At 48.8% G+C, this 24,191-nt stretch overlaps 1 protein-coding gene across 3 annotated transcripts in view; it reads right to left on the bottom strand.

The window, feature by feature from the left end:
• NEURL4 (neuralized E3 ubiquitin protein ligase 4) overlaps positions 1-24,191 on the bottom strand; it is a 48,737-nt gene that overhangs the window by 6,000 nt on the left and 18,546 nt on the right. Inside the window, exons 3-22 of one of the 3 annotated variants that reach the window (XM_029580423.1) lie at positions 23,751-23,816; positions 22,962-23,233; positions 21,855-21,966; positions 21,427-21,515; positions 21,250-21,322; positions 20,390-20,651; positions 16,699-16,880; positions 16,248-16,333; positions 15,583-15,745; positions 14,914-15,112; positions 14,449-14,525; positions 14,284-14,362; positions 13,846-14,021; positions 13,542-13,670; positions 12,969-13,114; positions 6,315-6,530; positions 5,925-6,023; positions 5,678-5,827; positions 5,431-5,595; positions 5,026-5,184 (exon numbers count right to left, since the gene is read on the bottom strand). In XM_029580423.1, coding sequence (XP_029436283.1) covers positions 5,026-5,184; positions 5,431-5,595; positions 5,678-5,827; positions 5,925-6,023; positions 6,315-6,530; positions 12,969-13,114; positions 13,542-13,670; positions 13,846-14,021; positions 14,284-14,362; positions 14,449-14,525; positions 14,914-15,112; positions 15,583-15,745; positions 16,248-16,333; positions 16,699-16,880; positions 20,390-20,651; positions 21,250-21,322; positions 21,427-21,515; positions 21,855-21,966; positions 22,962-23,233; positions 23,751-23,816 — 2,900 coding nt within the window. The remainder of the gene's footprint in view (positions 1-5,025; positions 5,185-5,430; positions 5,596-5,677; positions 5,828-5,924; positions 6,024-6,314; positions 6,531-12,968; positions 13,115-13,541; positions 13,671-13,845; positions 14,022-14,283; positions 14,363-14,448; positions 14,526-14,913; positions 15,113-15,582; positions 15,746-16,247; positions 16,334-16,698; positions 16,881-20,389; positions 20,652-21,249; positions 21,323-21,426; positions 21,516-21,854; positions 21,967-22,961; positions 23,234-23,750; positions 23,817-24,191) is intronic. The other 2 variants (XM_029580424.1, XM_029580425.1) reach the window with 2 other exon arrangements.

Here is a 24,191-nt window from a genome sequence, read left to right as displayed (position 1 = left end):
TACAGGCCAACGCCTGAAGCTCCGAAATCCGCCTGGCCAAACAAATCTCCACCAGGAAAACAGCATTCAGATTGAGATCTTTCAGACGCCCGCCGCAAAGGCTCAAAAGTGGGTCCACATAACACCCGCAGAACCAAATTAAGGCTCCACAACAGAGGCATTCTACAAACTGGAGGCCGTAAATGCTTCGCCCCTTTGAGGAAATGCACGACATCTGGATGACAAGCCAATGGCCACCCTTGTACCTTACACCTCTAAGACAACCCAAGGTTGCCACCTGTACCCAGAGCAAATTATAGGCCAGTCCCTTTGTTAGGCCCTGCTGTAAAAAGCCAAGATCTGCAGAATGTCAATCTGCAACGGCTCCAGACCTTCCTCCAAAACACCAAGATTCAAACACTCTCTACACCCAAACATATGCCAGAGAAGTGGAAGGTCTCCTGACTTGAAGAAAAGTAGCAATAACCGGCTCGGAGTACCCTTTCAACCTTAACCTCCTGCTCTCAAAAGCCAAGCCGCAAGACAAAAGCAATCCATCCAATATGAAAAGATGGGCCCTTGCCGAGGCAACCCATGCAGATGAGTCAATTTGAGGGGCCCGTCTACTGCGAGATGAACCAGATCCACGAACAGTGCAGCCACTCTGGTGTTACCAGAACCATTCTTTCTGGGTGATGCAACACTTGACCTACAAGGGGCCATGTGGGAAACACGTATAATGGGATCTTCACTGGCCAGGGAAGTACCAGCGCATCGATCCCCTCTGCTCTGATCTCCCTCCTGCGGCTGAAGAAACGAGCCATCTTGGCATTGGCTTGTGATACCATCAGATCCAGCTGGGGACTGCCCCACCTGTCTCGAATGAGGACAAAGGCCTCCGTGAACAACTCCCATTCTCCTGGGTCCAACTGCAGTCTGCTAAGAAAGTCAGCCTGCACATGGTCTATTCTGGCCTCGTGAAACGCCGCTATCCCTGCCAGATACTATTCCGCCCAGAGAAACCGTTCTTGGGCCTCCAGAGCTATAAGGCAACTCTTTGTCCTGCCCTGACGATTAATATACGCTACCGTTGTCGCATTGTCCGACAAAACTCTGACTTGCCTCAGACCATCGGAAGGAAAGAAAGCAATGTCCTACGAAGAACCCTTGTTTCCAAATGATTTATAAACCAGGATGCTTCCATGGCTGACTACAGACCTTGAGCTGTCTGCCCTTGAAAACCAGCTCCCCAACCTTTGAGGCTGGCATCCATGGTCACCACCACCCAGTTTAGTCTTCAGATCCATCCCCTCTCCAAACTGGGATGAAACAACCACCAGGAGAGACTGGATCTGGCACCCCCCCTCCCCCCCCAAAGTGGTATAGGAAGATGCATCTCATCTGACAGTGGATTCCAATGGGACAAAAGCGCCCTCTGCAGAGGCTGCATGTGAGCAAACGCCCATGGAACTAAATCCAGTTAAGACACCATAGAACCCAGGACCTGCAAATAAGCCCAGACCCTGGATACCAAGAGCCGCAACAGGTGAAGCACCTAAGACTGCAACTTCATCACCCTCTCTGCAATAAGGAACACCTTGCTGATGCAGGTATCAAACCGCGCCCCCAGATACTCCAAGACTGGGACAGTACTAAGTGACTTTTGGCTAGGTTGTCTACCCATCCAAGAGTCTGTAACAACTCCAACATCTGCTGAACTGACAAACGACACTCCACCTCCGACTTTGCACAGATGAGTCAGTCATCTAAGTAAGGATAAACTAGAACCCCTTCCCTTCTCAGTACCGCGGACACCATCACAACACCTTCATGAATGTCCACGGCACTGTCGCTAACCCAAATGGAAGGGCTCGAAACTGAAAATGTTGTCCTAGCACCATGAACTGCAGAAACCTCCAATGCTCTGAATGTATGGGAATGTGCAGATAGGCTTCCATTAGTTCCGACGCCAGAAACACTCCTTTGCGGACCGCTGTTATCATTGTCTGCAGTGTCTCCATACAAAAACGTGGAACCTGCAGTGTTGCATTGACCTTCTGAAAATCCAAAATGGGGCGAAAGTGTCCTCTTTCTTGGGAGCCACAAAGTAAATAGAGTACCTCCCTTGATGGTACTGGGACAATGGCTTCTAGGCATCACAGGCACTGCAATGTATCTCAAACCGCCACTCATTTGACATGGGACATGCAATGGGACACCAAGAAAGATTCTCTGATCGCACGAGAACATTCTAAAGTGCAGCTACATCATCTCTAGGACCCATTGATCCAATGTGATCTTAGTCCACTCCTCATAAAAGAGGGATAGCCTCCCCCCGAAAGCTTCTCAAGAAGAGTGGACCAGTCTGACCTCATTGCAAGGACTTTCTTCCTCCAGCCCCCTGATTGGCATTATCTCAGGAGGGTCTAAGGGTGCCACAAAAGTACTGCTCCTTCCTGAGCCCTGCTTCTGCAACAAAGCCAAAGTACTCTTTCCAGAGTGAAATCTCTTGTCCCTGAAATGGAAACGGGAAGGAAGTCTTCTTGCCACTCTTATCATCCTCAGGCAGCTTATTCCCCTTCAACTCCCCCAGATGATTCATTAGCTGCTCCAAAACTTCCCCAAACAACAGTTTCCTTTTAAAAGGAAGATTGCACAGTTGTGCCTTGGACCATACATCTGTAGACCAATTACGTAACCACAGAAGCTTCTGTGCTGCTATCGCTGAGATCATCATCCTGGCGGGTGTCCACACCAAGTCTTACAATGCATCCACCACAAGGCCACCCCGACTTCCAACTGGGCCACCTGCTTAGAATCGGTTGACAGGGCAGGCTCTTTTCCTGCGCTTTCTGCACCCAGCGTAAACAGGCCCTTTGTATAAGGCTAGCACAGATTGCTGCCTGAAGGCTCAAAGCTGAGACCTCAAACATCCTTTTTTAACTGAATCTCAAGTTTTTGGACCTGGGCATCTCTCAATGCGGCCGACCCCATGACAGGGATGGTCATCTTCTTGGTCACTGCTATCGCAGCATCCACCTTAGGTAACATCAAAAGCTCCAAGGTCTCTTCCATCAATGGATATAACTTCACCATTGACCTGTCTACCTTGAGGCCTGCCTCGAGAGTATCCCACTCCCTGCTTACCATCTTTTTTACATTTTTAGGTAAAGGAACGGCTTTTAGAGGTCCCTGTAGCCCATCCAGGATTGGGTCTACTTCTTCATTATCCAACTCCTCCTGAGTGACTTTAATCCCCAACTCTTGCAAAATCTGGGGAATAAGAGGATGCAACTCCTCCCTCCGGAATAAGTGGACAACCCTAGGGTCATCTCCTTCCGTGACTATAACCTCCCCCAGCTCAGACACATCCTTGTTCGGATCCAGATATGCATTCTTGGGATTGTCCCTCGGACATCACCAGGATTCTCCCCAAGATCCTCCAGAGGCGCATCAGAACTGTCCAAATCCATGGGGTCTTTTTCGCCCAGCTGGCGAAGAAGACCCCATCAACCTTACCTGCGGAGCCACCTTAACCCTCTTTGAGGGGTGCTGAGACTCCTTGACCAGAGGTCGCTTTCTTCCCTGATTTCCTTCTTGACCAAGTAGGCCTCGTGACGCAGCATAAATTCCGTGCATAAGTTCTGTATGTAGTATTATGCACCGACTTTCTGAGGCACCTCATTTCTGCTGTATTCCTGAATACTAATTTTTAGACAAAGAAAGCAGAGGACCCTAACTACGTGCTGGAATGCAATGAGCCGACACCCCAGACCCATTAGCTGATTGGTCTAATACATACTCAAATCAAATGTACCGCACTTATCTAAAAACAACACCCTGAATATGCTCTGATTGGTCAGTATGAAGGGTTTTTAATGCTATGCACACTGCTGGAAGAGTTCAAATCAACAGTTCTCAAATTCATCTGACCCTTCCTCCACCAGGTCCTCAGCAGGCTCTCCCACACCTTCCTGGTCCTCCCCAACAGTTTGGATCATTGGCTACAACAGGGGAGGGGAGTCTCTGGACTCCTTTACAGCTGTCTGCTTTTTGCCATGCATTTCTAAAATAGACGCCACTCCCTTAGCCCCCCCAACCCCCCAAGGCACAAGCGGAGCAAATCCCAGCCGAATTAAGATGCGTGCGGCTCTTGCCGCAGGCCGTGCAGATTCTCCCATGCTCCTCTGCCATTGCCATGACTGGCGTGCACACGCGTGCTGACTTCTGCTCCCTGTGCTGCTAGAGCCTACTGAAAAGCCCAATCACCCTCTCGGACCTGCCTCGGACCCCCGAAGAGCTCAAGAAGACACCAGCAATACCTCTCACCCTGCTCATCGCCGCTTGCACGGCCTCAACAATCTTCTTCCCCTGTTCTTTTCTTTTTCCCTTAAAAGAACAGCACCCCTAAAAAAGAGAACAGGAAAGGAAATACTTCCCTGCTGCTGGCCGGACAAGGCTGAGGCATGGATGAGAGGTCCTCAGAGGGGCCTTTCCGCCCCTCCAGACACTGCAGGTCGACCCAGAACAGGGATCACTGATCCCCTGGTCGCCAAGCTCTACCTGAGGGAAGGCCCACGAAGGAGCCTAGCACCTCAGGGAGCACATCTTCTATAACTTTGTCTCTCTTCTTTTTTTTTTTACTCTATCTTCCTGTCTGCAGGTTTGGACCTCTACCATCTGCTGGAGACAGAGAAATGCTGAGGGACTGCAGGTGGCCTGAAAAGTTTTTATTCTCTGTCTCCATCTGCTGGTAGGGATGCAAAACCCACTTTTCTGACTGATCTGGAGTACAAACAGGAAAGAAGCAAAAGGCAGCCGATAAGGACAAAAAGGGGTGAAAGAGGAAAGAATAATGTTTTCGTTTAAAACAGGAAAAGAACCAACAGATATTAAACTGGAGCATTTCTTCAGAGGACTAAGCAAAGCCAAGGTGGATATAAAAGTGTTTGAAATGCAGCTGTTAGTAATGACTTAATAAGATCTTCTCATCCATTTGGACCCGGTGGGTCCTCCCATCATCCTTCGCCTATGGAAGGCGCTCACCTTTAGAGAGTTGTGGAAGACGGAGTCACGCTGGATGAGCCAGGTGCTGCGCTTGAGCGAGCAGGCAGTGGCAGGGAAGTTCAGGCGCTCGGGGCTGCAGCCGATCACCCCAAGGGAGAGGGAGGACGTCCAATGAGGATTCAGACAGTCGACCTGCACCTTTTATATCACAGAGAGAGGAAAGTTTACTATCTGCATACATTGCACAGTGAAAATGGTAACATCCATGTGCACTATATATAGCAAACCCTACAATGTTGCTGCAGGCTTTACCTGTCCTGAAGAGGTGAAGATTTTGGTCATAAACAATGTTCAGTACAGACTGAACACTGATCTCTCACCACCTCTCTCCAACTGTCCTGTAAGAAAACAGTGTTTGGAAATGACACCTCCCTCAATGCTGACCTGGAACAGCTGCTGGCGGGGCAGTGGCCGGGCAATCACCACAATGCCCTGATTGTAGCTGGAGACTCGATTGGCCGTCAGGTTGCAGTTGGAGAGGAGGATGTTCTTGCCATGGTTCTCCAGGAAGGCCATGATGCCAGTCTGTGGTGGAGATTGTCCCTCACCCTGGAACGGGAAAGGCAGAGGGTTACCAATTGGCGCTGGCACCTGGGGTCTCATTCCCTTTCTGGAGGAGAGCGGTACTCACGGGCGTGGGATCTTCCTCCTCCTCCTCCTCGCTGCAGGCTTCTGAGGTGACAGATGGAGGCTTGGTGCCATCCAGCTCCTCCAGGACAGTGGAGCTAATGACTGAGACAGAGGTAACTCGGCCATAGAGGTCCAATACAGCGTACACATTCTAGGTGAGAGATGAATGGGGAAAGCTGCAGTGATAGGTGCCTTACTTCACTGAAACTATGTTGTGCTTCCTAGTGCAAGAGAGGAGGAGATACTACCTTGGCCACACCAGTGGCAGCAGGACCCATGTCCTCTCCGTTTATCAGGATGTGCATGGTATCGTCGGCACAGCGCTTCACACCAACGCGGTTCCCCATCTGATAAGCGAGAAATGACAGACACCAAGGATGGAGGCACAGCTATGACCCAAGGAAACCACCTCCAACCTAATGACACCCCCCACCTCCTCCAAGCCATCAAGTCACCAAGCTCCATCAAAGCGGGGCTGTGCTCTCCATGTTTCTTCAGTTATGGATGTCTACCCATAGGGGAAGCATTGCCACCAACTCCCCACCTTTTCTCTTTGATTATGAGAGGGCCTGGGTCATTCATGACAACAGATACAGTTTAAAAAAAAAAAAATAACAGGAAAATAGCCGCACACTCACAGCCAGGCGTTCCAGAGAGCAGCCGTAGTTCTGTCTCAGCAGGGAGCCATTCCGTCTGACCTCCGACCCTGTGACCAGCCATGTCACCTTCGACCTGAGATCCAGGGTGGTAGCTGGGAGCCCAGTGACGGTGTAGGGGACATCAGAGGGCAAGAGGGTGCTCACACCAAGACGAATGCTACCAGACCACTTCTCATCCAACTCATCAATCTTCACCTGGTTGGGAGTGGGGAGGTAAGGAAAAAGCGAAGCAGCCAAAGGGAAAAAAATTAGATTGGAGACAGGCACATTCCAGTGCTGTGCCCAGCAGGAAAGCAGGGATGGGCAGGAAGAGGAATGAACCACTCCTATAAGCCGACCAAACCATCATTGTGGGGGTGGGTGGAGGCACCATGAGAGCTCAGGAGGAGGACTGCAGAGGTATGAAATATTCCATGAGTGCGTGAGGAAGAATGGAAAGCGCAGAAATCAGAAAGGGAGAATATACCATGATTGCATGGGACTGGAGGGGAAGGGAGAAGAAGAAAGCAGAGGCAGATGATATACCTTGGGGGTATGGAAGAATGGGAGGAGCAGAAAGGATGAGGGTATAGTAAAGTTGCACAGGTGTTCTCTGTGGACATACAGCCACACAAGATGGGTGACGTCATCCGAAGGCATCAATGCTGTCCTTTTTCTCGTCTAGCCACTTCGGGATTCTCTTCTGGGCATGAGCTAGTGTCGTTGTGCTAGCTTATAGTTCAACTTCCTGGGGTGGAGGGAGGGAGGGATTATGTGCTGTATATTCTGCTGTTCACGGAGAACACCTGTCACAAGCATGCAACTTTGTTTTCTCCCATTACAGCCACACGACATAGGACTCCCCAACTTAAGATTACAATATTCAGTTTGGTTTTTTTCCAACCTGTTGAACAGATGCAGGAAGTTGTAGAGTCATTGTAAAATGTTACTAAGGAAAAATTGTCCAAATTTACCATGCCTCTTGACCATGACAATAGTGTTTTATGAGTGTGTTATCAATGAGCATGTGGCATCTTTGTACATTTCTTGAATGGATGATGAGTTTAAGTGAACTAAGTCTGAAGCGACTGCTCGCAGGTGATGAACTTTTAGGGGTTGTGAATTCTGTCCAAACTTTGTAGTAGAAGTATGGACTTTACAGTTGATTAGCCATTTAGATAAGAGTTTCTTAAGTTGCTGCTCTCGCTTTTTTTGTGTTGTGTTGTTTCACCTGTCCAGGTAAAACAAAAGTGCTCTTCTCTAGTCAAGAGTATGTAAAGCCTGTTCCTTTTGTGATGTGTGTATCTTTGGGGAAAAATGAAGACATTGAAGTCGTTTAGTTCAAATGGAAGTGTGTGACAACCTTTGGTAAGTATCTAGGATAGGTTTGTAACACAATGCGGTTTTTGAATATCTGCATGTACAGTGGATAAGTTACTAGAGCTTGAACCTTGCCAACTCTGATGCGATGACAATGAGGAAGAGAGTTTCCATGCTACATATTTTCGTTCTGCTATTGCCACAGGCACAGAGAGGGATCATTGTTGAAGCACAAACTTGAGGTCCCATTGAGGGAAGTCTGAGTAGCAGTCGTAAATTAGAGAGACCTTTCATGAATTTTGCAATGACTGGATTGTGGTACACTGGTTGAACATCTTCTTGGTGATGGTAAGCAGTGATGGCGTTTAAATGCACTCATACTAAATTAGATACAATAAGTACTCTATTATTAACAGGATTTTACATGTAAATGGATTTAATCGATGATTTTTACACCACTGTATAAATCTGGCCCATCTGTAATTATAGAATCTCCATGTAGATGGTTGTCTTACAGCCACAGAAAGATGTCCTTTATCTCTTGTCAAAGTTATCAGGTTACTTTCAACATCCGGGTGGTCAGTGCTAAAGAACGGAGGTTGGGATGGAGAAGGGAACCTCCATATTGCTGTTAGCAGATTTGGGAGTAATGGTAACTGGATTGGTTGTGCTTCTGCGAGCCTGTATAACCAGGGAAACTAACCCCAATGTGGCAAAAATGGAGCTATGAGGATCATTTTTTCGCCTTGTCCCTTCTGAATTTTAGGATGGTTTTGCTATTAATAGCATTGGAGGAAATGCATAAAGAAAACATCTGCTTCATGGAATGGAGAATGCATTGACTGCCAGTACTTGGTCACCTGGTCTCTCTGAGAAAAATATCTGCAACGTTTTGTTGAATGGGGAAGTGAAAAGATCTATAGTTGGGATTTCTCACAGACAGAAGACGTGCTGTAGAACCTGGTCGTTGATTTCTCATTTGTACGGCTGGAGCTGATGGCTTAACTTGTCTGCTAGAAGACTGTGTTTGCCGGGGAGATAGCTGAGATTTGCAGTCTTCTTTTTATGGCCAAATTCACATAGCTTCGTTACAAACCTGGAACAAATTTATGCCTCCTTGTTTGTTGATGGAGAACATTGCAACTCGGTTGACCATGTGGGTTTGGACTGCTTTGTTTTCCAGGTGTAGCTGGAAAACTTGAAGGCCATTGTAAATTTCTCTCAACTCCAAAATGTTGATATGTAGAGATTATTCTTCCATTGTTCAGAGACCCTGAGTACATAGTGAACCAATATATGCTCCCCATCCAAGGCTGGAAGCATCTGTTGTCATGACTGCCTGTATTTGGGATGGATGAATACATGTTCCCCTTTAAAGATTTTTTTCAAGCTTTGCCATCATTTGAAAGAGGTTAGCATTTGGGTTTGCTGAACCTAATGTGGTTTGAGGTGCCATTGGGCACCCATTTTGAGTTTTGCTAGCAACATAACCTGCACCGTGGAGGCCATATGTCCTCAGGAGTTTCATGTATCATTGTGCTGTAATGCTGAAAAGGCCTTTCAGGGCGCTTATGAATAATTTGAGCTTTGTTGCTCTTTGCGTTGTCTTGAACCATGTCAAGTTCTGTTCCTATGAACTTCATTCATTATTTTGGAGGTAGAGAGAATTTCTGAAAATTGATGAGGGAGCCCAGAGTGTGAAGGAATGCAACTACATGGCTTATGTCTATTATTGAGGAGTCGTAGGAGGTACTTGGTATCAGCCAATTGTTGAAGTACGGAAACACTAGCAAATTTTCTCTCCTTAACTGTGCTGCCACTACTGCTAGGCATTTTGTAAATACTCTCGGGGCTACTGCAAGGCCAAAGGGCAGGATTCTGTACTGATAATGCTTCTTTAGTAAGGTGAAGAGAAAGTCCTTTCTGTGCTTTTTATTGATTAGGATGTGGATATACGTGTCCTTAAGGTTAAGCGATATTAATCAGTCGTTCTGCAGGAGTAGTGAATGGTAAGAGAGTAGCCAATGTGGCCATCTTTCTCTTTTTAAATATGTATTGAGATATCTGAGACCCAGGATGGGGCACATGTTGCATTTTCTTTGGAGTCAGGAAGTATCTGGAGTAAAATTCTCTCCCTGTTGAATGGCTCTGCAATATAGAAGAAAATGTACTTCCTGTTTCAGTATCTGCAGCTAAATGTTTGAATGAAGGTAGCAATGAGGGGGATTTTGAAGTGGCAATATTTGAAAATTAAATTAGTATCGCTGATGAATTATCTATAGATCCCATTTGACCATAGTTATGTGGTACCATTGATGACTCAAAAACTTCTGTCTTCTCCCTACCTGAAAGCATGGACATTGGTTATGTTGGCAAGGATGCGTAGTGTCAAAATCCAGTTGGCAACCTCTGGGTAGGCTGCCAGTTTTGTCTTCGTTGTTGCCATAATCTGACTCTTGGTTGTACTTGCAGCTGTTAAGCTGCTGCTGGGGTTGTTGGTAGCAGTTGCAGCCCTATAGGCCTTTGTCTAAAATAGCCGTAAATGCTGTAGCATAGAAACATAGAAATGTCGGCAGAAGAAGACCAAATGGCCCATCCAATCTGCCCAGCAAGTTTCACACTTTTTTTTTTCTCAAACGTATCTGTTACTCTTGGCTCTTAGTAACCTTTTGGTTCTATTTCCCTTCCACCCCCACCACTAATGTAGAGAGCAGTGTTGGAACTGCATCTAAGTGAAATATATAGCTTAATTAGTTAGGGGTAGTAACTGCCGCAATAAGCAAGCTACATCCAAGCTTATTTGTTTACCCAGACTATGTAATTCAGTCCTTGTTGGTTGTTGTCTGTATATAGATCCACTTTTCTTCATTCCCCCTGCCGTTGAAGCAGAGAGTTATGCTGGATATGCATTGAAAGTGAAGTATCAGGCTTATTTGGTTTGGGGTAGTAACCGCCGTAACAAGCAAGCTACTCCCCGCTTTTTTGTGAATGCAAATCCTTTTTTCCACATTTCCTCTTGCCGTTGAAGCTTAGAGCAATGTTGGAGTCGCATTAACCGTGTGTATGTTTATTGAATAAGGGTATTATCTCCAGGTAGTAGCCATCATTCCCGCGAGCCACCCACTCTTCATTCACGTCCTCTAGACTTTATGGATCCACAGTGTTTATCCCATGCCCCTTTGAAGTCCTTCACAGTTCTGATCTTCATCACTTCCTCCGGAAGGGCATTCCAGGCATCCACCACCCTCTCCGTGAAGAAATGCTTCCTGACATTGGTTCTGAGTCTTCCTCCCTGGAGCTTCAAATCGTGACCCCTGGCTCTGCTGATTTTTTCCGACGGAAAAGGTTTGTCGTTGACTTTGGATCATTAAAACCTTTCAAGTATCTGAAAGTCTGTATCATATCACCTCTGCTCCTCCTTTCCTCCAGGGTGTACATATTTAGATTCTTCAATCTCTCCTCATAAGTCATTTGATGAAGACCATCCATCTTTCTGGTCACCCTTCTCTGGACCATCTCCATCGTGTGTCTGTCTCTTCGGAGATACGGTCTCCAGAACTGAACACAGTACTCCAGGTGAGGCCTCACCAAGGACCTGTACAAGGGGATAATTACTTCTCTTTTCTTATTCGATATTCCTCTCTCTATGCAGCCTAGCATTCTTCTGGCTTTAGCTATCGCCTTGTCACATTGTTTCGCCGACTTCAGATCATTAGACACTATCACCCCAAGGTCTCTCTCCTGCTCCGTGCACATCAGCCTTTCTCCCCCCATCGAATACAGTTCATTCGGATTTCCACTCCCCATATGCTTGACTCTGCACTTCTTGGCATTGAATCTCAGCTGCCATTTCTTCGACCACTCTTCCAGCTTCCTTAAATCCCGTCTCATTCTCTCCACTCCTTCCGGTGTGTCCACTCTGTTGCAGATCTTAGTGTCATCTGCAAAAAGATAAACCTTACCTTCTATCCCGTCCGCAATGTCGCTCACAAAGATATTGAACAGGACCGGTCCCAACACCGATCCTTGCGGTACACCGCTTAAAACCGCTCTCTCTTCAGAGAGAGTTCCATTTACCATCACACATTGTCTTTTGTCCGTCAACCAGTTTGCAATCCAGGCCACCACCTAGGCACTCACTCCTAAGCTTCTCATTTTATTCACCAGTCTCCTGTGCGGGACTGTATCAAAAGCTTTGCTGAAATCCAAGTAGATGACATCTAGTGCTCTTCCTTATCCAATTCCTTGGTTACCCAGTCAAAAAAGTCAATCAGATTTGTCTGACATCTACGTTGGAAGTAGTAGTAGGGCTTACAATACGATTCTTGACAATATCGTCTTTGAGAAGATGAATCCATTTGCAAAGCTGACAAAGACTATATGGCCATGCTTTAATTCTTAATGGTCTCTACTATCTCATTTACCTTGGAACCAAATAGGTTGCCCTCATCGCAGGGGGTGTCTGCCAATTTTTCCTGGATCTCCTCTTGGAGTCCTGATGCCCTGAGTCAAGCTAGTCTTCTAACAAAATTCCGGCTGCTGCTACACTTGAGGAGGTGTCAAAGGAGTCGTAGAGAGAATGGTTTAGGGGGCATGCAGAATCCTCAACATTCTTCATAACCTCTGTGACTTCTTTTAACCAAGACCTTTCTCTTTTTTTGCTATAGCAGCTTGCTCTGCCATAGTTGATTCCTTCCTAAGAGCGAAAAAAAGGTCAATGAAGCTGAATTGGATCAGTCCAGACTCCTGAGTTTATGCATCCTTGCCAGCTGATGGAGACAATGGAGCAGGCATACAAAAAGGTCCCCGACCTCCAGCTCGTCCACCTCAACCAAACAGGGAAGGATCCTCCAGGACCCAAAAAGCTCTGGGAGGAAGGCTCACAAAATTAAAGAACTCACCAGACTGCAGAACTGAAGGTTTTTGCACCAACCCCCCTCTGGCTCCAGGAACGAAAATTAGCAGACAAAAACAGACTGAGGGAGATCGCACAATGACACTAGCACAGGAAGTCCCACACATGCCCAGAAGACAATCCAGAAGTTTGTGGGCTAGAGGAGAAAAGACCAAACCGGTGTTGTCAGATGACATCACCCGTCTTGAGTGGCTATAATGTGAAGCTTGTCCATGGAGAAACCATGAGTGCATGGAAAGGGCTGGGAGGAGCAGAAAGCAAAGGAAGAGGCTATATCATTGGGGAGAGAGGAACAGAAGTCAGAGGCAAGAGGATTGCTGAGGTTTGGCATGTACCATGAGTACACAGAGGGGATAACGAGAGGTGCTGGAAGCAGAGGAAGGAGGTTTGCTGAGGTTCAAACACCCAGCAGGACGTACCTCGAAGACCTCATCTGTCTTCAGCTCCTTCATGCTGAAGAGTACACCATGGTTGTACCCAGCCACCCGCACTGCCCGGCACCCGTCATTGTGGAGTGCCACGTTCTTCCCGCAGTTGGTGTGGAAACGATGGGCCACACCTGGCACTGAGGAGAGAGGAAGTGGTGAAAACCACAGGAGGATGCTGGGAAGGAACGGATGTAGCCTTTGCTTGAATGCCCATAAACCATGCTAAAGACAACTAGAGCCCATTTATACTACACTCTTACACAGCTGAGTAGCAACCCTGCATCCTACCCCAAACTCTTGCACTCTCCCACCAGCATTGTATGCCCACGAAGGCTCAAGTACCCCCAAGTCTACATGGGTATCACTCCTGGGAACACATCCGTTTCCTTAGACATACAAAACGTACATGAAAGAGTGAATTCCACAGAAAAGGAGCTTTGTGCACGCACACACACCCCCCCATATGCATCTATCTATGTATGTGTGTGGTGAGGGCTTTTCGTGTGCATGCAAACCCATGAGAAGCCCCCACCACACCCACAAAAACCTGACACCTTCCTTTACCTGGTGAGTGAATAGGGAAGGATTTCTCCGTGATGTTGCTGGTGGACAGGCTATTATCCATGGGTCCACTGGCACTGGTGATGGACACTTGGACACACTGACCGTACAGGTCGATGACGGCGTAGACTTCTGGGAAATAGAGAGGAGAACAGTCAGAAGAGAAGGCCCTGAAAGATTGGGAGAGAAGGGACAGGACTGGGCCACGTTAGAGCTGAATGGCAGGGGTCGGCAGCCACTTTTGCCAGGTCACAGTCTGCATTGGTCAAGACCCCGCCATTCCCCCGGTTGTGCGGAAAGGGCTCACCTTTGCTGGGGGGCAGGCCAGAGCAGGCCACGCCCTGGTCCACGCCGTTGATGAAGTAGTGCAGGTCGCCCTTGGCGCTGCGCAGCATGCCGATGCGGGAGCCGGTGGTGAGCGAGTCCAGGTCGCAGCCGTAATTATTCCGCATGGTGTTCCCGTCCTGCATGATGGAGGTGCCACTGGTGGACCCGCCATGCCCCCCACCCAAGGATTTGCAAAAAAATAAAAAAATAAAAAAAAAGAGACAGACACCTCTCATTACCACAGAGCACAAGGAAAACACCAGCCAACTGCAAGCTTTCATCTGCCCAAGAGCACACACACACACTTACTCTTAAAAGGGTCTCAGTTATCAGGCAAAACAATCCTAGTCCCTAACTCAATGCAGAAAGATGGTCTGTCTGCAGGTATCTGTACAGCAGCCACCACTTTCCTGCTCACCTCAGCATCCAGGTGTCGTAGTCAATATCTGTCATGGTGTTGGGGAACTCCAAGTCCTCGGGACGAATGGCAGTCACCCCTGCAGAGACAGAGAACGGCTTATGAAGAGAGCACGGCTGCGCTACCCTAACACCCTCTGTATGGCTCTGAGCACTCTGTACTCACCTGCCTCGATGGAGCCAGACCACCGATCTACCATCTTCTGAATCACAATCTCAAACAGCTCTCCCTCCCGCAAGGCCCTGCGGAGGAAGCCAAGAGCAGTTAACCTTCCCAAGAGATGAAAGACTGGAGTGGCTGGAAGGCCTAGTCAGGGAGGCCGAGTGGGGCATTGCGGATACTAAGACACTGGAGTGGGGTTTGGTGTGCGAGTCCCAGTACCAGTGTGCCTAGGAAGATAAGGCTGGGCGTGCGAGGGCTGGCACGAGTGTGCCGGGCGTGCGAGTGCTGGCACGAGTGTGCCGGGGCGAGGCCGGGCGTGCGACTGCTGGCACGAGTGTGCCGGGGCGAGGCCGGGCGTGCGAGGGCTGGCACGAGTGTGCCGGGGCGAGGCCGGACGTGCGAGTCCTGGCACTCGTATGCTGGGGCTGCCTACAGGATCCCCTCACATACAACCTGGCTCCAGCGCACCTGTTGGAGATGACAATAGCATCGTTAAACTCGCTGCGGCAGTTCTGGCGCAGAGCCGTTCGACCTCCATTGGTGATCACAGCATTGCTCCCGTGCAGATGGTGGAAGCGCAGGTCAGTCACCGAGCCCACGGAGGAGGGGCTGCTAGGGGACAGCTGGTTGTTTCCTTCTGACAGCTCCTCGGGGAGAGGAAGCAGATCTGAGGGGAAAGAAGGGAGTCTCAGTGAGGGCAGAGGCCAGAGGCAGCAGCCTGCGATCTTCTTCACAAGGGTTTCAGTGAAATGAAAACTCCTTCTGGAGCACAAGCCAGCTGCCAGACACACATCACTACTATCTCCCTGTGCCTCAATTCTTATACCCAGCTCTGTCAATGATTCTGTGTGGGACCTTAGGGTGAGTCACCTTCTCTTCCTGTGCCTGCTTTAACTCCTCCACAATTTGTCGACATTCACATTACTCCTGGTTCATTTCTCCGAGTCAATGACTTTCAGATGGTATGCAGTGTGCTCGGGGAGTGGCTTCACATCATGTCTCCGACGTAGTGAGTCAGTGATATTAACATTGTCCCTTCTCGCCCCCCCCCACCCATAAGGCAGCATCCGGTTCACATGACAAGCACCGCATACACACCCTCACAAATGATCACAGTGCGCTGTCCTCTCCACTCACCCGTGTCCTCCACGATGGTGGCCTGAGCGGCCTGCCCATACAGGTCGACTACGGCATAGACGCTGGGCGGCACATTCCAGGCAGCTGGGCCCTGCGCCGCACCATTTACAAAAAAGTGTAGGCTGCCATCCTCTCGCCGCACCACGCCCACAGTGTCCCCCGCCTGCCGTGAGTGAAAAAGCACCATGGTGGGAAATGAGCTGAGGAGGACCGCCGACCCCCCGCCACCCGCCCTCCCCCACCTCTGTTAGAGAAGACAGGACATTCCAGCTCACACCCAGGGAGCCGCATTACCAAAGATCGCATCTTGCTTTCTGATCAGCCCATCAAGTCTTTCAGTGCTGCACATCTGTAGCGCCGGGATACCAAACAAACAGGGCCTGGGGGCGAAGCGCAACAGCCTCAATGGAATCCTTATTGGCACTGCGTCGTCATGTCACTGGCGACATCACTTTGGCCACCTTCACATATGCTAAACTGCTATAGAAAATCTTAAATGAAATGGTGGAGTAGTAAATCCCTAGGCTATCCACCTGGGGAGGGGTTGGGCTTGCTTATACTGCCTTCTTTGTAAAGCCACTGAGCAGCTACGGTTGCGGCAGCGTGGCTCAGGACGTGACAGGCACGCACAGCGGGATCAGCTCGGCTCACACAGCGGCACTGACCTTCAGCCTGTCCAGGTTGTGGCCGTATTCATCCAGAATCGTGGTACCGTTGTGCATCACGCCATTCCCGGTCATCATCCAGGTGCCTGGGGGGGAAGGGTACGGAGGGACACGAAGGGTTAAAGAGAGGCACAATTTGGGGAGGGGGTATGGTAGGCAGGGGTGCTACACTTTCTTAAATCAGGAGCCTCAAAAACATCTGCTTATTAAGGGATCAAATGGGGAGATTCCCCTGGTCCGGCAGTGAGAGGGGAGCCGATTCATATTCTCAGCCAGTTACAAAGGGGCGAGCTGAGGCACAGAGAGATGGAAGTGACTCACCCTGGAGGTCTCGGGGAACCACTGACAGAGCCGGGAATGAGAACAGAGGTGGGAGGTCACATTACTGACAGAACTCATGTCCTTGCTGCTCTGGACAGCCCCGCGCTGCGCATGCCTTCTGCTGTCTCACCTGAGCGCAGGTTGGTCATGGTGCTGGGCAGCTGCAGGTAGGTAGGGTTGTGGGTGGTCACCCCGATTTCAATGGACCCCGCCCACTTGTCCACCATCTTGTCGATTCGCACCTGGAAGACTTCACCATTGCGTAGTGGGCGGTTGCTCAGTACCACTCCGTGATTGAAGTCATCTGTGGCACTGTAAAGGGCAGGAGAAAGCAATGGGATTGTAAATTTGTTTTTTTTTTTCTAATTTTTGCTGCACACTGCTTCGGTAGTTTAGAAATTCTTTTAAATAAGTAAGCCCTGTACATGAGGCCCACGCCAACTACCCCAGCTCAAACCGACAGGTGTAACAGAATGGTCTGTAAGTCGCAACGTTTATAATAATGTGCCGTAAAGGTCCACCATAGAGTTAAACCCCCTTCTCCCCACAGTATTTCCCCAAGAACGAGTTAGCGGGTGACAAATACAAATGAGGCCTGTGGAGCACTAGTCAAAAACAGTGCTACAATTCCTCCACCCTCACCAAGGGGCAGCAGGGAGTACAGGCTGAGCAATGGAGCACCTACACGTAGGTACGTTAATGCAAAGTTAATGATGTAGCAAGCAGGACAAGAGTGCCACTTCTTATAACAGAAGAGACAACAAGATCACTCATGGGCTTCTCATAGAACACCAAGGATCTAACCATGGTGAGGGCGTATCTCTTATACCACCAGGACTGAATGGCATGCACATAGGGGAAAATAATCCTGAAGTGCTGGTTCTGTATTAGGAGAGTTAGCCACCCAGGAAAAGGATCTTGGAATCACTATGGACAATACACTGAAATCCTCCTTGTGCGGTGGTGATCAAAAGGCAAATAAAATATTAGCAATTTCTTCAAAGTGAATACAGGATATAACTGTGACTATCCTAATGCCTCTGCATGGATCTATGGCGTGGCTACACCTTGAGTATTGTGTGCAGCTCTGCTCGCCCATGTCAGAAAAGATATAGCAGAACTGGAAAAGGTACAGATGAAGGTAACAAAAATGACAGAAGGCACAGAACGGCTCCCTTAGGAAGGAAAGCTGAACAGGCTAGGAGAAGGGAGAACTGAGAGGGGATATAATAAAGGTTTATAAAATCATGAGTGGGATAGAGCAGGAATAGGGGGAGGTGCTCCACCTTAATCAAAACGGAATCCAGCTGTCGGCATTAATATGTAAAAGGAGATAGGGCAGCTTTTAAACTAGAACATGGGGGAAAGCCGACAGGAGTGCAAGGTCTGGCGCAGGAGATCCACAAAGGATACAGTTAAAAAAGGGAACTTAGATGATAGTATCAGCCATGCAAGCTGCTGCGGGGTCCTGCAGGGGAACTCTGCCCCAGACCTAATCGGAGTCACTTAGCAGGATACCTGAGGGCTCCTGGTGCCTTCTGAGCCAGAAGCCAGGACAGCTGGCTCTGGCCCTCAGCCAAGACCTTGACAAAGGTACTGCATTCCTGTTCCACCTTGGCCCTAAATAGCTGGACATCCGACTACCGATATTGATTGGAGGGGTACGTCCAGGGAACGTCTGATAAGCACCCCTAGCTGGCCTCTGAACTTTGCTCCCTAAAAGTCAATGACCACACTAAAAGACAATTCTCTTACAGAGAATAAAACTGTACAAGACCAAGGCCGAAGAGCTGAAGGCAGCAAAAGACCTTCAGAGGGGTGGAAAAGTCAGCTTTGCGCTTTTTTTTCTGTCTCCATCTGCTGGTTAGGAGGATATAACCCATTTGTCTGGACTGGTCCGGCATGGATGATAAGGAGTTTGGGGGCTTTGTATTTTATTTTGCCGAGATGGGCCCTAGATGCTGCACCTGTCGCAGAACGGCCTCTGTTAAAACAGAAACCAAGAAGACCGACCTGATAAGGTCACACTTTGAATCGGGCCAAAGAGGCAGCTCTGATCACACACGCCACCTCCAGACTCTGGGATTGCTGAAATCCTTGCATCAATGCATAAACATTACCCCCCCAAACAGAGGCCTGAATGGCTAAGGCTCTAGCTGAGAAGTCTTCCATTCTTGCGGATCTTACGAGAGCCGTGCCACCTTCCACTGGAATCGCTGCCTTATAGTTACTGCAGAACATGAACCCAGAACAAATCTTCCCAGTCCTCTGAGGGGAGAAACAGCATGGCTATGGACTTACACCTCTAAAGATCCCAAAAGAAAAGTCCCATTCTACTATGAGCACGTACTTAGAAACATAGAAATGACGGCAGAAGATGACCAAACGGCCCATCCAGTCTGCCCAGCAAGCTTCGCACTTTTTTTTTTTCTCTCATACTTATCTGTTACTCTTTGCCCTTAGTAACCTTTTGGTTCTATTTCCCTTCCACCCCCGCCATTGATGTAGAGAGCAGTGCTGGAGCTGCATCTAAGTGAAATATCTAGCTTAATTAGTTAGGGGTAGTAACCGCTGCAATAAGCAAGCTACACTCATAATTATTTGTTTACCCAGCTTGTGCCATTCAGTCCTTGTTAGTTGTTGTCTGAATATAATTCCTCTTTTCTTTATTCCCCCGCCCTGCCGTTGAAGCAGTGAGTTGAGCTGGATATGTATTCCAAGTGACGTATCAGGCTTAACTGATTCGGGGTAGTAACTGCTGCAATAAGCAAGCTACACTCATAATTATTTGTTTACCCAGACTATGTAATTCAGTCCTTGTTGGTTGTTGCCTGAATATAAATCCTCTTTTCCTCTTTCCCCCCTGCCGCTGAAGCAGAGAGCTATGCTGGATATGCATTGAAAGTGAAGAATCAGACTTATTTGGTTTGGGGTAGTAACCACCGCAACAAGCAAGCTACTCCCCGTTTTTTTGTGAATGCAAATCCTTTTTACCACATTTCCTCTTGCCATTGAAGTATAGAACAATGCTGGAGTCACAGTGACAGTGAGTATGTTTATTGAATAAGGGTATTAATCTCCAGGTAGTAGCTGTCATTCCCGCAAGCTAACCCCATGCCTCTTTATAAAAGGAAAAAAACTTGGGCAGTCTTCTAACCCACTGGAGGATGGGATCTCATTTCATAGCCCCTCCAAACAGCACCTTTGACAGTACAGAGCACCTCTTATGCCATAGAGACAATGAAAGCATCCATGACGATATTACAGAGCATCTCTTATGTGAAATGACAGCACCTAGGAATTACAGAATGTCCATGATCCAGTCAGAGTAACTCTTATGCCATAAGACATCAATAAGGTCACCTATGACCTGCATCAAAGATCCAACCAGGGTACGACAGCAACTCTGGCATCATGAAAAACATCGATGACACTGTCGATGGACGACTTACTATAGAGCAGGGGTGGCCGACTTCAGTCCTCAAGAGCCACACAAAGGTCTGGTTTTCAGGATATTCACAATGAATATGCATGAAATTAATTTTGCATGCAAATATATATCTTATGCATATTCACTATGGATATCCTGAAAACCAGGACGTTGGAGGCTCTTGAGGACCAAGAGTTGGTCACAGGGAGCATAGCGCAATACTGTAAGAGGTATCAGTAACAGCCCCTGTGAAGTTAATATAAGAAAGCACTAATCACCCAGCCAGGAGGAAAAAAAAGAGCACCTCTTACACCATAAGAGAACTGAATGGTAAGACTCAGGAATGTATTATAGAGCAGCAGTAAGAGTGCTCAGCACTGGGAATACCTACTGTGGACGCAGCGCAGTCCGGCCCTCATTCACGATGGCGGCCTTCTGACCACAGTTGGGGTGGAAGAGCAGCCGTTCAGGCTCGGGCTCGGCAGTCTCCACGGCGCGGCGCCCCGCATCCGGCGAGAGGGCCCGCATGATGGCGTTGTTGCGGCGCAGGCGATCCGTGTGGTTGTGGTTGTGGACGATGGTGACTTTCACCGCCATGCCGTAAAGATCCACCACGCCGTACACAACTGGCGGTGTCTGGGTGGCAGCCACGCCTTGGTGGGGGGGGGGGGGGGGAGACAGGAAGAGACAAAGAGGGAAGAGGAAGACAGGGTCAGGGCATCGAGGGGACTCGAGCAACGTAAGGCAGCTCTGCAAAAGGGACCGTTAATGGCTTCAGCGGGGCCAGGCCTTCTCTCCGGCCACCCAGCCAGCCGCACACTCATCACACGACGCAGCACTACCTGAATTCTTCAAAATGGCACCAATTTTCCTGCTCTATTCTGTTCTTTCGGTCTTATTTCCTAGATCTCCTTTCTTCACTGATCCAACATCTTTATACCTACCTTTTTCTTTCTGGAATTAAAAGACATACCCCATCCCCTGACCCCACTCTATTGATACGATGAGAGCATAATGAATTTTTGCTGAGCATTGGGGGAGGAAAACGATTGCATACGGTTTCAGAGGAGACAATGGACAAGTGAGGGGTGAAGTCCGAGCCTGGGGGAAGGGGGAGGGAGGGAGGGAGGAAATACGACAACATGGACACACAGCTCCGGCAGCCTAACCACTTCCTCATGTTTCAGCAGGAACTGAGTACACCCTCCCTTCCCCCCCCCCCCCCCCGGGTTTCCTCAGGGACTCACCGACCTTGGTCGATGCCATTGATGTAGAAGTGAAGGGCCCCACTGGGTTTCCTGGTAAGCCCGATATGGTCTCCCTCCTACAAATATACAGTATTCAAGGTTAGCAAGGTGGGGAGGGAGAAATCTGAAAGGGAAATACAGAACACACCCCCCACCCCCCCACCCCGGGCATCTCCCTCACCTGCAGCTCGTCCAGGCTGAACTCACAGTACTCCCGCCGGGTGCCTTTCCCGTTGGTCAGGATGCCACAACCACTCATCATGATGGTGCCTGGAGGATGGAAGAGACATCATTAGCACCATTCTGGGGCCGCCTGGTCACTTGGGGAGGTAGGTACTGGCACACCGGCTCTGTGCTGTAACAGCACATGGTCACTGTAAGAAGTACCTCAGCGTGTTCCTTCCCCGCCGACCTTCTGTGTTCGGTTTGAGCTCAGGGAGATTGGTGGAGTCAGGAGGGCAGAAAACGGAACCAGGGTTTATGGGATCATAGCTCTGTACTCTAACCCTGGCACTAGCAACTACCGGTATTTGTATGACGAGTGCAGGCTGATCATCACAGCTGGACACTCCAGGTCACCGAGGCTGCGTGTGTGCCCAAGTGCCTTACCTGACCGCAGGTTGGTCATTGTGGCCGGATACTCCAGATTGTTGGGATTATGGGTGGTCACCCCAATCTCTATGGAGCCGGACCATTTATCCACCAGTTTATCAATCCGGATCTAATCAGAGAAAAAGAAACATCCAGATTAATCGCGGGTGGGGACTGGCGATACAGCACAGGCAGAACCCAGCCGACATTCCCACATCAGGAGGCAGACAGAGAAATAAAAGGGGAACACGTATCCTTACTAGCGTAGCCTCCTCTAATGTTGAGTTAGCCCCCACAGCACGAAGACTATAAATATACATATTGCCTGCTTCCCCCTTGAACATGCACAATCAGCCAGGGAGGGTAGCTGTGTTTCTGAGCTTCATTCTCGCTGGCTGAGCTCTGCTGAAGAAGAAGCAATTCCAGAAATCAGTGTGATTTAAAGCTATGCCTTTTTGGGCTGGCTTCTGGTCTTGCAGTTAAGGAAAAAAAACGGAAGCAATACTCAATACTTTGCTAAAACAAAGTGACTTCCTGCTGGCTGGGAAATATTTTTGCTTCCTAATTGGACAGGCAAGAAAGAGGGGATCCTCTTTGGGTGAGGGGAAATAGGCACTTCTGTAGGTGGCACCATCATATAACATATGGGGATGTACAAGGGGTCTCTCTCTCTTTGTAATAAAATGGATTAAGGGTGTCCTGAGTACAGAGTCATGGCAGTACCTCAGGCCCCCAAACTCCCATTCAGATCCTGCAGTAAGAGACTCATCCTTAATCCAACCTTGTATGGGCCTCCCTCTAGATCTCAGCCAAGGCCAACTGCCCTGTCTGTTTCCTTTGCCCCCTCATCAATCCATCACAGAGGTCCTTCTGCAGCTAGTAACTTGGGGTAAAGGTTTCCCTAGATGTGAGGGGATAGAGGAGACGGTGGGTGAACAAAAAGCAACCTCAAACAAAGGGGCTGTCTATTTACTGGCACTGAAGATCACTGTGCAAGGAAGCTCCTGTCCCAGTGATGACTGAAGAGGGCGAGAGGGATTGGGGAGGAGAAAAACGAGTGTGCCAAAAAAAAAACCAAAAACCCAACCCCATAATGTAGAAATGTCAGAGCACGCGCTGCCTCACCTCAAACATCTCACCATCACGCAGCGGACGGTGGTCATCACCCACACCATTGTTGAACTCGTCCAGGGGCCGGCGGCGCTCGGCTGTCTTGTGGTTGTTGCTAAGCTTGATCAGGGTGCCGCACTTCTCATGGAACAGCAGGGCGTCGTTGGAGGTCACAGTGCCGCAGCCCTCCTGCGGGCTGACCAGGCTGACCGAGAGCAGGCTGCTGCCGTTATAGGCCGACAGGATGGCGTTGCTGACTACTTCCGACAGCTCCATGCTAGAGAAACCTGCGGGGACGCAGAAAGGTTGTAAGTATACTCGGGCAAGGGGCAGAGGGAAACACCTACCAAGGTCAAAAACAAGGTCAGTGGGGGACTGGGTGGTCTTTTCTATTGCTTGAAAAAAAATGGGAAGGGCCAGCGGGGGGGTTTCGGTCACAGTGCATGAGACCTTATGCTTGTAAGGGAGCTTTTTGTAGGAGAACATCATGGAGGGGTGAAGTAAAGTCATCAACCAATTTATTTTGAGAATTTCTTCTTGTTATAGGGCATTAAATGACACCAAGTACGCACATAGCCCCACTCCCACACAATTACAGCTCCCACCTACACAAATACACCCACACACAGATGTGGATTCAAAATCATCAGCAAGAGCTAAGAACTAAGACCATATACTCCGCCTCAAAACAAAACAGCGTGTGCCTGCTGGACACATGCAGGGACAGAGAATCAAGCCGGGAGCATTTTACTGAATTAGTTACAAGTTGTCTGGGGGCTTTTCGTCAGGAGAAAGGGCACTCACCGTTCTCAGACTCCAAGCTGCTGGGGAAGTTATCAGGGCGAGACTGACCGTGCAGGAGGGCAGGCACTGATGGGAAAGAGAGGGAGAGGTGCCTCTATGAATAAAACATTCAGCCACTGGTTTGAGATAAATCCAGTCTTGCAAACGGGACCTTAAAGAGCTTTACCAGCACAGCAGCTCAACAGAAACATGCATGTAGCATATAACTTTAAAAAGGGAGACATGACAGAATGGGGAAATTAGTTAGAAAAAACTAAGAGTGGTGGTTGCAAGGGTTAAAAGTCTGCATGAGGCATGGACATTGTTTAAAAAGTTGGAAGCACAGATAAAATGTATTCCATGCATTAAAAAAGGTCAAAGGAAGACCAAATGACTGCCAGTGTGGTTTAATGGTGAGGTAAAGGAAGCACTTAAAGCTAAAAGGGCATCACTCAGAAAATT

The sequence above is a fragment of the Rhinatrema bivittatum genome, chromosome 16 (genome assembly GCF_901001135.1).
Source record: "Rhinatrema bivittatum chromosome 16, aRhiBiv1.1, whole genome shotgun sequence".
Lineage (NCBI taxonomy): Eukaryota > Metazoa > Chordata > Amphibia > Gymnophiona > Rhinatrematidae > Rhinatrema > Rhinatrema bivittatum.
Note: the sequence above shows the minus strand (reverse complement) of the source record. Positions and strands in the feature narration are given on the sequence as shown.